General features: G+C 35.4%; 1 protein-coding gene across 1 annotated transcript in view; it reads left to right on the top strand.

Moving 5' to 3' along the window:
- The window catches only part of LOC106868418 (uncharacterized), a 90,841-nt gene that overhangs the window by 27,617 nt on the left and 50,325 nt on the right, over positions 1 to 12,899 (top strand). Inside the window, exons 2-3 of the mRNA XM_014913664.2 lie at positions 6,054 to 6,102; positions 10,258 to 10,536. Of these exons, the coding sequence (XP_014769150.1) occupies positions 6,054 to 6,102; positions 10,258 to 10,536 (328 nt within the window). The remainder of the gene's footprint in view (positions 1 to 6,053; positions 6,103 to 10,257; positions 10,537 to 12,899) is intronic.

The following is a 12,899-nucleotide window of genomic DNA, read 5'->3' as shown; positions in this document are numbered from 1 at the left end:
GCTGCTCAAGCTGCTTGCAGTAGATCTCCTTTGTTATCGTTTGGTTTGGGTTTAAATGTTCAAAGTGGACTAAACCTTTCATATCCCACCAAACAGATAACAGCACCTTACATGGGTGAAGACCATCTTTATCCTGGGGTGCTGGTGTTTCTCCTTTCCCTACCCACTGTCTTTGGTGCTTGACATTTTTATAGAGAACCCATTTCTTGTCAGCAGTCACTATTTGGTCTAAAATAGGTTCATTCATGAGACGTGACAGCAAAGAAGAACACATATTCACTTTCTGCACACAATTAAACTTGGAAAGTTTGTGAGGAACCCATTGACCCAATTTTCTGACTTTTCCAATGGCACATGGGTATTGATGAATGGTTGAATGACCAAATCCAAGCTTCGCTGCTAATTCTTCAACAGTTATGATGGGATTTTGTTCCAGCAGGGTTTGCAGAATGTTCTCGTTGAGCTCTACAGATCTTCCAGGATGAGGCTTGTTTTCTAGGCTGTAGTTTCCGGCTCAGAATTTCTGGAACCGTCGTTGACACTGGTTTATGCTTATTGTCCGATCCCCATATACTGCATTAATATTTCTCACACTTTCCATTGCATTGTTGCCTTTATTGAACTCATAAAGCAAAATATGCCGAATATGCTCCTTTGTCACTTCCATTATAGCTTTGAAAAAATAACTGCTAAAATTGAACCACACTCTTCAAAACTTGCACTACGAACAAGCTACAATGTAAAATTACTACCTGCTTTTATAGCAAGTTGATGCAGGTGGTTTATCCTGTCCCCCCTCTGACTTTTAGTTCATGCAATTGAAAAAACTGCATTATTTATGGGATGACTCAATATTTGCAGATGTTTCACTGTATATTTAGACAGTACACATAATTATATATACCTCTATCTATACAGCTGTAATATTGCTCTGGAAATGTTGCCTAATATACACTAACATTTTGTACAGAACAGAGATTTATTTCTCATCTGTTTCACATCAGTATGCTGGAGCTAAGTGCAGTCTGCAAAAGCTCTTAAAAGTTTAAGAGATATTTACATTTTTTTCACAGCTTGGTGGAGTAGGCCATTAAGTGTTTTTGTTGCAGACACTATGAAGCACTGAAAATAAGATTCATACCATAAGTTCTCCAATTTGTTGTCTGATTGTCTCTATTTGTGGCTTGCTGCACTGTTATAATATTGTATTGTTAATAATTGATGAAGTATTTTGGACTTGTTAATTGTATTTCTTCATTGACCAATACCTGATTTCTGCATTCAAATTCACATATTTTGTTTTAGAAGTATAGAAATAATTTTGTTTTTTAGATAAGTGAAAATTAAATGACCTTTTCTTTTATTTGTTTGGTTTGGAGAAAGGGGTCATGCCTCTGGCCTTTACAAACCCTCCTCGGCAAGTGAGATTGATGTTAATGTTCCATTTAGTCTCTTACAAATTTAACTCTTTAGGATTTAAACTGGCCATATCTGACCAAAATATTCTACTTGTTTTATGTTCAAAATGGAAAGATCTGGCCTCTCACATCAACCCGACATTATCATTCTAAAAATTAACTGTTACTTCATACAAACTCCCACAGTTATAAAATAATGCATGATTAATTCAAAACAATGTGAATAAATAATCATCACAAAATAATGTGAATGCTAAAGGGTTAAATGTTGGACCAATGTGTATAAGGAGAGAATTTCTGAGGGCTAGTGTTCTGGGAGAGAAGAATTGAGTGTAGTGATTTGTACAAAACTCGAGAAGAGGATGGACACAAATTGTTTGATAAAAGGAAGAAAGTGATGAGTGAGTCAGGAGTGCCTAAGTGAAGGTGACATGAGGCTAGCCAGCTACAAAGGACTGAGGCTGCTGAATCAGCAATAGAAAAGGCAGAAAGAGGTGACAGTGTGTTCGTGTGCCATAGGTGGTGTGTATTTGCAAGCAACTTCATTGCAATCTGTCCAATAACCTTTCTTTGAAAGTAGACTAGGATGTCTGTGTTTAGCAGTAGCTCTGTGTTGAGCAGTATTCTATTATGAGTGTTGACTGAGTTTTGCAGTAGTTGTGGAAGGCTAAAATATATTCTTTGCTCTGAAAGAAAGGCTCATCTTTGAGATACAGTCTTTTCTATGTTGATGATGTAGTTTTGCCAGAAGAGATCCTTAGTGACAGTGAGGCTTGGCATTGAAGTGATTGCATGGATTTTAATTATGTGTTGTTCATGTTTTAAGTGTGATGTGCAAAAATGTTGTGACATTTGAAAATAATGTGATATTTGCAATGAATGTGTGTTGTTTTTGCTGTTAAAGGAAACAAGATTGGCATGATCTTATTAGAGGACATTCTTGAGGTCTCTGTTCATGGAATCAGTGCAGATTCAGTGTGAAGTGTCTAGGTTCATGTGGATGAATCATGAGGAATGACTGATGGTACCATCTCCTTTGGAGTGGGTGATGGTAAGGAAGTCATGAAGAGTATGGAGAATAAAACTAACGTACATTAGAGTTGATATAGTGTGGATTAGAGAGAGAGAGAGAGCTCTGTCACAACAGTTTTGACTGGGGATTTGTGTGCCATATATGGTCAAAAGCTTTGCAGAGAGAAACAATACTGCTTTCACCAAGTTTCAATGGCAGGAGCCACTTGTGTGAAAATAGAATAGGTCTCCAGTAGATCTGACTTTAAAAAAGCCATACTTGTAGTCTTTTAGGGGATGTCCCCACTCTTTTTGAGATATTATAAGTGAATGCAATAAGACAGTAGTTGGCTAAGTGAAAGGAATTTCTTTCTTTAAGAATAGGATGTTCTGTACTGTATTTCCCTAAGGTTTTAACATATCTCTAGAAAAAGAAAGATTGAAAAGTTGAATACAAGCATTAGATCTGAGTCACATTGTTTGAGAACAGTGGAAAATACATTGCTAGGGCTGCATTTGATATGAATGTGTGCAAAATTTGAGTCTGGTTGAATGGAAGGGTGTAGTTTTGTAGGAGATCTACTTAGTGTGCAGTGTGAAGTTGGATGCAAAGCAGGCAGTGAATGTGGTGGCTTTGTCTGTGGGAGTGCTGTTCACAGAATCACTGTAGCTGAGAAGTGGAAGAAAGGAGAATTCTTCAGTACTGGCAGACACCCTTTTGGCAAGGAACTGAAAGACTCAGATATGGTTTGGGAGATGATAGAGCTTGAGAACTGTGCAATGCATGAAGGCATCCTTCATGTATTATATAAACAAGTGAGAAAACATATTTTGTCTCTTAATTGATTTACAGTATTGAGGTGCTGGTAGGGACCATCCTATTTGTAGGAGAGGATAATTTCTTCCAAGTGATATTTTACCATGGTGGTTCTTTTTTCTGTTATAATTTCAAAAATCATAAAATGATTTTTATAAATCATCTTATTTATTATTCCCTTATAATTGTTTTTAATTTAATGCTGTTTTGTATTTGTTTTGCAAGTTTATTTTTTAAAATATTTTTCTGGTAGTAGTCATATATAGCTTAATTCTTTATTTATGCTGATTATCCAGTAGAATATTTAGAATTATTAAATAAATGATTCTCTTGGGTAATCTTTCTTTCAACATTAATCTCCTTCCTCCTTTATGTAAGCACGGAGAAGGATGCTAAATATGAACAAAATTGTATCAGTTTTGTTGTGGCTGTAAAACTATTGGCTCAGCTCAGTGTTCATGATAGTTTATGAATCATAGTTCAATAAGTTTGTGAAAAAAGAAATAGCTAAATAACATTAAAATGAACCAATTATAGAGCCCCCCACATGGTTACCAGTATGCTAAAAATAGCAGCCAAATGTCCAAATCACATTCTATTACCTTTAAAAAATTGAAGGACATAGTACTAGATATACACAAAGATTATGTGGTCATGTTGGAATGTCTTTAACCATTAGTCTACTCATTCAAGGATGACTTGGTGTTTCACAACTAAGAATGTTAAGTATTGTCAATTGTTATGGGAGATATTAAAACACTGAACTGGATATTTTACTGTTACAAGTTTAATAGCATAATGTTCAAAGTTCAAATGCTGATGGGCTAACTTACTCTTTTATTTTTCTGGTATTACTAACTCTTTTGATACCTACCTGCTTGAGGTCCACCTGGGTCCTATGATACATATTTCCTGTTTAACCCTTTAGCATTCAGATTACTCTGTCAAATGTAATGCTTATTTATTTACATTGTTTTGAATTTATCCTGCGTTATCTTGTAGCCTTGAGATTTCGATGATGTGATTGTTTATGTTTAAAATGACTCTCTGTAGTAGGTGCAAGAGGTCAGATCTGGTCAGTTTGAACATAAACCAAGTAGAATATTTTGGCCGTATGTGGCCAGTTTAAATGTTAAAAAGTTAAAGTGATCTAAATCAAAACTTTCCATCAAATTTTTACACTAATTTGTTTCAAACATCATCTTAATAATGACAAAGTTGTTTTACTAAATTCTTCAGTATTTTCAAAATTAATTGAAACAAAAGCAGTGGATTTCAAGAGAGATATGAGAATGACAGAGTTAAGGCAAGTGCCTGTAATAAACTAGAGTTGGTTCAGTTTTATTAAGTACCCCTTACCTCTGAAATCTGGTATTGTGTCTACTCAAAAGAAATCAATATTATTCGCACAATTCAAGGTGGCTGAGACGGTCTGGATAGTAGAGCTCTGGACTAGATACTTCCCTGTAACTATTTAACTTGATTGCTACTCAAATGAAAGGAAAATAAAATTGGCTTTGTACTTAATACAAAAGAAATCAATATTGTAAGTATTAATTAGCCAATTCATCAATAACACTGATCTTCATTCACACAGTAAATTTCATTATGCGAGATCAGATAGATTTAGCCATAATTTTCTAGACTTGCTTCCTAAAAAAAAATCTAAAAGAGTTCACTTTGATCTTAACCAGCACCATTTAATGGGAAAACTCTAATGAGACACATTTAAAATATTTGTGGTGTTGATACCTGTTTTATGTTGAGCTGCAAGAAAGATTTTTGGTGAAAGTAATGTGCTTCTGAAAATCCCTAATGAATGAATTGGTGTGGTCTTTCTTCCTGTATATTATCACTCATTACTCTAATACAGTGGTTTTCATACCAGGGTCCATATGGCCCTTGGGGAGGTCGGGGCGGTCTATAGAATATTTTGCTGTTAAAATTTACATGCAATTAACTGAATATACTTCTGCAATGCACACAATATTTTAACATAATTTTTGTAGAATTCCTAATAATATTTACTCTTTTACTCTTTTACTTGTTTCAGTCATTTGGCTGTGGCCATGCTGGAGCACCGCCTTTAGTCAAGCAAATCGACCCCAGGACTTATTCTTTCTAAGCCTAGTACTTATTCTATCGGTTTCTTTTGCCGAACCGCTAAGTTACGGGGACGTAAACACACCAGCATCGGTTGTCAAGCGATGTTGGGGGGACAAAAACAGACATACAAACATATACACACACATACATATATATATATATATATATATATATATATATATATATATATATATATATATATATATATATGGGTTTCTTTCAGTTTCCGTCTACCAAATCCACTCACAAGGCTTTGGTCGGCCCGAGGCTATAGTAGAAGACACTTGCCCAAGGTGCCACGCAGTGGGACTGAACCCAGAACCATGTGGTTGGTAGGATTTTTTTTTAAACATTAAATGGCTATAAGAGTCCACCTGAGTAAAATAGGAATCAAAGGGATCCATATTTAAAAAATGATTGACAACCACTGCTCCAATGTGACATTTCTCAAGCAATTTCTTATAATAGCATTGATCCTGCTGTTATGATCTCTACCAGCCTTCTTTACAAATTATCCATCAATTACAATATACTTTCTAGCTAACAATTGTACTTGATGGACATTTTTTTATTCTTGATTTTCTCAGCTGTATTTAATAATTATGGGTTCTTCATCTATTGTGATATAATTAAAATCATCAATAATTGATTATCCTTAAGTAGTCTCCAATTAATCTGTTACTCTCTTTTATTTATTTCAGCCAAAGGATGAAGATAGAAAATTAATTTGTAATGTTCACAAAGAAGAGCGTAAGTTGTTCCATTATTTATTTTATGAACCTATTTTTGTAAATTTTTAGGAACCTTATTATAACCATTAGTTATTTTTTTCTCAGACTAAAAATATTACCTTACCTTAATATTGGTTTTATGAAGACTTACTTTGAAGGTCTTAAAGATTATCAAGAAGCAAAATATAGCTGCAAATTCATCATCATCATCATCATCATCGTCGTTTAACGTCTGCTTTCCATGCTAGCATGGGTTGGACGATTTGACTGAGGACTGGTAAACCAGGAGGCGACACCAGGCTCCAATCTGATTTGGCAGAGTTTCTACAGCTGGATGGCCTTGCTAATGCCAACCACTTCGAGAGTGTAGTGGGTGCTTTTACGTGACACCGGCACGAGGGCCAGTCGGGCGGATACTGTCTGGCCCTGAAAAAAGTAAAGAAAAAAATGACTTAGAGCAGTGGTTCTCAACCATTTCTTATCTACGGACCCTTTTATATCTATTTTATTCTAGTGGACTCCTCCTCCCACGCACAGCCATTTGATGTTTAAAAGCTAGTTTTACAGAAATTTCTTTCAAATTCCTATTTTGTTTTCCATACATTAACCTGTGTAGGTTGAGCTACATAGAATGTTAGAGGAAAAAATCCCAGCTGTTTTTTGCAATAAATATACCTAAATCACAATTTTTCATGGACTCTTAAAATACTATTATAAATCCCCAGTTTATTATTTTCTAGTGTGAACCCCCAAAAATATTACATAGACCCCCAGAGGTCACTGATTTAGAGCAGGAAAGGCAGTGTGAATGATTTTTTTGTAGGGCCTCTGAAACATGTAAATGTAAGGGAGAAAGATTTTGTTATATTCAAATTTAATACCTTATCATTTATTGGTTTGATTTGGAAGAAGGGGCTGTGCCCATTTTCTTCAGAAATTGGTTTGTTGTGTTTAATATCATCATCATCACATGTCCATTTTCCATGCTGGCATAAGTTGGACAGTTTGACAGGATCTGGTGAGCTACTGGCCTGCATTGTGCTCCATGTCAGCTTTGGCATGGTTTCTATAGTTGGAATCCCTTCCTGTACCCTTCCTAATGCAACCCACTTTACAGTGTGTACTGGGTGTTTTTTTTTCATGCACAGCCAAGTGTTTTTTTCAAGTTGGTAAATAGGTGATTGTCAGATGGAGCTAAATCAGGAGAATAGGGAGAGTTTCAAACATTTCAAAGCCACAGTCACACACAGCAGTAATTGAAACGAAAGACTTGTGTGCTGGAGTATTGTTGTGATGAAACAAAACCATTTTTGTCAGTTTTCCTGGACATTTGGTCTTGATAGCCTTTTGTAACTACCTAAGTGAGTTGGCATAATACTCCCCATTCATGGTGTGGCCCTTTTAAAGATTGTCAATAAGCACAATGCCTTTTGCATCTCAAAGAACTGAGGCCATCACCTTCTCTGTAGATGAAACAACCTTGGGTACCCATTTTGAAAACCAGCATGTATTGAATGCATTGAAGTTTTCTCAACAATGTTTCTGTATTAAGTGTTGAAGTTGGGGTCTGTAACCTGGATGATCAATTGGTGAGGTTTCTGATGTTATTATATATAGTATAATAGTGTGTTTCATGTTGTTGGCTTTTATTTTGGAAGTCTGTATTTCTAGTTAGCGTCATTCCCTCTTTGGTTTAACCTTTTTGATGCCAACTTGTCTGAGATTTACCCTGGTTTTATGATACAAACTTTCTGTTTTAAAGTTAGTTATCAAAAAAATAGAAGAAAATGTCTTTCATTAAAATTTCATTAAAATTTATGTTTCAGACACCAGTTTAATAATGACAAAATTATTTTACTAATTAATTGAAACAAAGATAGTGTATTTTGACAGAAATATGACAACAAAAGAGGTGTATGTTATAAGACTAACCACTCTTATAACATGCACAATGTTAGGTGTTATGTAGTAAGAATATTTTCTGAATTATCATGTAAGTGTTGAGTGTGATGATAAATCTTTTAGTTCCATAAAGGTATTTTTAATGTCATTAATTTTATATTGCAGAATTTATAAGTTTTTCTTTTTGTTTTGGGACTGTTCACTTTAAAAAAAGGAAATAACAATGGTGCTTTATTGTTAGTGTTGCTCTCATAGTTATTTTTTCCTGTATTCGTGTATGTCTCTGGCCTATTTGTAAATGTTAGTGATAATGTTTTTGAGTTTTTGTAGACTGTAAGACATTTATCTTTATAGGTGTTTTAGAGTTCACTTCTTTCATATTCATAGCTTCTGTGAGGAATATTTTGGTATATGAAAAACATTAAATGATATTATAACTGACCATTTTGTTTTCTTTTATTGGTGTATTACATTCAGTGTTAGTTTATCTTGTATATTTAAATATTTTTAAGAGGTAGAGTAGTATTTGGGGAAGATTCCTGCAGTTTAAGTGGCTGCATAGAGTTCTTAAATAACTTCTTTCATGTAAAATTATTAGTGGAGCTTGGGTGGCTGTGCTGACTCACATTTGTAAATGTATTGATTTCTCACATTAGTAAAGTTGGCAAGATGCTAAAAATTTGTAGGGTGGGGATATAGTTCACTGAATTGATTTTAGTAATGGCTAATATTTATTTCGTTATCAATACGTTGAGTGAATGAAGGGTGAATTCAAATCTGGTGGGATTTGAATTCTTAATGTTGAAGGATGTCATTAAATGCTTAAAGGCATTTAGTTTGACACTCTACTGTTTTGGCTTATTAGATGTAAATTTGTTAATTTAGAACAATACAGATGAAAGAAATAGAGTTTAAATTATCAAGACAGAGTATCATCAGAAGTAAAATGTTTAAACAGTTTATAGAATCTCCTTATAAAAATGAGTTTGTTGCTTAGAGATTTTTAAAAGATATTTTGTTATTCTTCTTACCAACTTTAGATAAACCTTTTGCTTGAGAAAATGTTTGTTGTTAAGTAGCTGCTGTCCATTTTCAGTAAGAGGATCGATGGCTGAAATGGTAGAATTGCATGATGCTCAACTGAATGGTTGATAGTTCATATCCTGTTACAGATGCTGTGTTTATGGCCTAATCACACAATTCTTAATGGCCCAAAGTAGGTACACAGTATGATTTACTGCTGGAGCTAGATACCAGTACTATGGAATTCGTGAATTGTTTACTGTAATGCAGTGTTGAATTCAGTCGCTTCCTATGGAATTGATGCCAGTAATAAACTAGCATCCTTTCTAAGAAGAGCTTCATCTTTCATTTGTGTAATATGCTGACAACAAGTGACACATATCAAATCTATGGATCTCTGTGAATCAAAAACGATTTAGTTAACTTTATCCCTGATTTCAGTCTTCTTCCATTGCTAAACCTAACTTCAATGGGAACTATTTTTTCATCCTTTTGGAAGCACTCTGCCCAAGGCTGCCCCTGAACTTTTGATACAAACCTCCTGTCTTAAAATGATCTAGAGTAAATCTTTCCATCAAAATTTCATGTTAATTAACATTCCACATACCAGCTTAATAACAAAGTTATTTTATTAAATCCTTCATTATTTCAAAATTAATTGAAACAAAGGCAGTATATTTCAACAGAAATATAATAACAAAAAGGTTAAATAGAATGGAAATAATGCTGGATGATATGAAGAATTTATGAAATGTACATTGTTTCTTTCACAGTGTTACAATTCTATGGTATGTTTCTGTTATATAAATATCTTAACAATATATGTTGTGCTATGAAAGAAGTGGCCATTTTTTGAGTTGAAATTTCTGAAAGCTGTTATTGAAGATCCAACTTTAAATTTGAGGATATGCAGAAGAAAGTATCAAGTAAGAGACAAAAATATGTTTTTGTATTCTTTCTTGGTTATGCAATCTGATCTTTTTTGAAATGTCTACCCATATCCAGTGAATGTTAATGCGTTTCCTGAGTTTAAACAGCTGTAATGGGAGAGGGAATATTACTGACCTTTCTATTGTTGCAGCGAAGAGAATCTGAATCACTCTTTTATCTCTAAGCTTGACCTTGCTCACTCAGTTGAAATTATACATATTAGAATAATTGTAGAGTTTTAAAAAAAGAGAATACTTGTCATTTTTAAAATTTATTTATTTCTTTTTTTGTTTTTTTCTTTTCTCTTTTTGAAATTTAGGATGCCACAATGTGAACCGAGAACTTGAACGTAACCGAAGTAAAGGTAGCATATCAAGTTGGCAGAAGTACCACTACCAGTCCAGTGTTGATATTCCTGCTAGAGGAAGTCCTACAGTTACTGATGTTACTTTCAATAATATCAGTGGTCTCTACACCAGTGCATCAGCGCGTCCACAAATTGCTGGTATTACTATTCATGATGAACAGCGGACTTGTTTTAATGACTACCGCCGCAATAACTTTGCACTTAATTTCACTCTTCTTTTGCCATCTGGTGGTGAGTTCTATTTTGGATGTTTTTACTAAATTTTAACATTTGTATTATTTATCATCATCATCATCATCATCATCATGATTTAACATCTATTTTCCATGCTGATATGGGTTGGACAGTTCGACAGGAGGTGATCAGCTGAAGGGCTGCTCAGGCTCCATGTCTGTTTTGGCATGGTTTCTATGGCTGGATGCCCTTCCTAATGCCAACCACTTTACAGAGTATACTGGGTGCTTTTATGCAGCTCTGACACTTATGAACCTGCAAGATTAGGGATGCTCAGCTGGAGAGGGTTGCAAGGGGTGAGTCTGTATGTAATGGCAACCACACTTTTTACTTAGCTTGATGTGTCTTTCCAAGCACAGTAAATCTCCACGAGTCTCAGTCCTCTTTCATCCCCTCTGTGAGTCCCAATGTTTGTAGATCCTTTCTCACCACTTTGTCCCATGTCTTTCTAATTGCAGAGGGAACTATTGTTGCAGGCCTCTTTCTCTCTAGCTGTTATACCCTCAATTTTGTACTGAATGAAGAGTGGGAAGGTTGAGAGGATGTCTATGTCTGCTTGTAACTACGTTGGAACGTTTGCCTTTCATCTCTATAGAGCTGATAAAATAAAGTATGAGTCAAGTACTGGGATGAATGATATTGACTAAACACTCCCCCCTCGCAAATCTCCTGTCCTTTCATCTTTTAGCTTTTACTTGTTTCAGTCATTAGACTGTGGCCATGCTAGGACACCGCCTTGAAGAATTTTAGTCAAAGTTATTGACTTCAATACTTATTATTTTTTTGTAAAGCCTTGTACTTATTCTATTGACCTCCTTTGCTGAACTGCTAAGTTACGAAGACATAAACATATCAACACCGGTTGTCAAATGGTGGTGGGAGATGAACATATACACAAAGACACACACGTATATGACAGACTTCTTTCAGTTTTGATCTGCCTAATCTACTCACAAGGCTTTGATCAGCCTGTGGCTATAGTAAAAAGATGTTTGCCCGAGGTGCTATGCAGTAGGACTGAAACTGGAACCACGTGGTTGGGAAGCAAACTTCTTACCACACAGCCACATCTGGTACCTATATTAGAAATAATCGTTGTTGTAATGTTAGAAAAAATGCTTTTACATAGAAATGCTCTTGCTATAGTTAAGAGTTTAACTTTAATGTAGTTAAACTCTCAGCAGACTTTGATATAATATTACGTTTCAGATAGGGCACAACACAATTAGGTATAATATTTTCTGTATTTTTTAGGCAGATTGGCTTACAGTAGTTGACCCTCCTATTTTACAGTTTAGTGGTTAGCATGAAAAATTCTAGAATTTCAGTAAACTTTGATGGTCTATGTCAGCAACAATTAATCTATAAAAGTTTAACCCATAAACTGCTGGGATTTTGCTGTATGTAACACGAACTGCTGAGCCTATTTTGGGTAAAGGTCAACGTCGATCTATCACTCGGAAAAATACTCAGTGTTTCTTAACACCGTCTGTGATCGAGTACACTGTTTCTGGGGTGAAAGGGTATTGTGTGCATACATTATACGTCATCAAAATTAGGTCAGATCATACCCTACTTTCGTGGCCACGCACGTGGTCCGTCGCACTGTCACGTTGGCCACTGAGGCGGCCTATTGCACTGTTGCGTTGGCCACTGAGGTGGCCTATCGCACTGTCGTGTTGGCCACTGAGGTGGCCTATCGCAGTTTATGGGTTAAGGAAAACAATTAGATTTGAGTGAGTCCAATTTACTGTGAAGAGTGAAAACTTCCAACATTTTGGTTGCTTGTCCTTTGGTTGCAGGATGAAAAAGAGAAGGGTGAAAGAGTAATGTAATGTGGAAGGTATGGAGAGAAGGGGAAAAGGATAGCATGTATAGTGTGAGTAGCATGGGAGATGAGTGATGTGTGAGGAAGTGAAGTGGAAAGAAGTAGGTTTTAAAAGTTTGTAGTAAAAGTTAGGTCAGTTGAAATGGGAGGATTGGAGGGAAGTGATCAGGGCCAGGTGAAGCAACTTAACTGGGGAGTGAGAAAGTAGGGTAAAGAGGGCAGTAGACAAAAGGGCATCAATGTACACAAGATAAAAGAGGAGAAGAGTGAGAGAGTACAAGGAAAGTAAGTAATGAACTTTGAAGAGTGTTAAGAATTGTCAAAATAAAAAAATTATAGGAGTAGCTGTGTGGTAAATAGCTTGCTTACCAACCACATGGTTCTGGGTTCATTCCCACTGCGTGGCATCTTGGGCAGGTGTCTTCTACTATAGCCTCGGGCTGACCAAAGCCTTGTGAGTGGATTTGGTAGACGGAAACTGAAAGAAGCCCGTCGTATATATGTGTGTGTATATATATATATATATATATAT

Source organism: Octopus bimaculoides, chromosome 3 (genome assembly GCF_001194135.2).
Source record: "Octopus bimaculoides isolate UCB-OBI-ISO-001 chromosome 3, ASM119413v2, whole genome shotgun sequence".
Lineage (NCBI taxonomy): Eukaryota > Metazoa > Mollusca > Cephalopoda > Octopoda > Octopodidae > Octopus > Octopus bimaculoides.
This window is presented reverse-complemented; position numbering and strand designations above follow the sequence as displayed.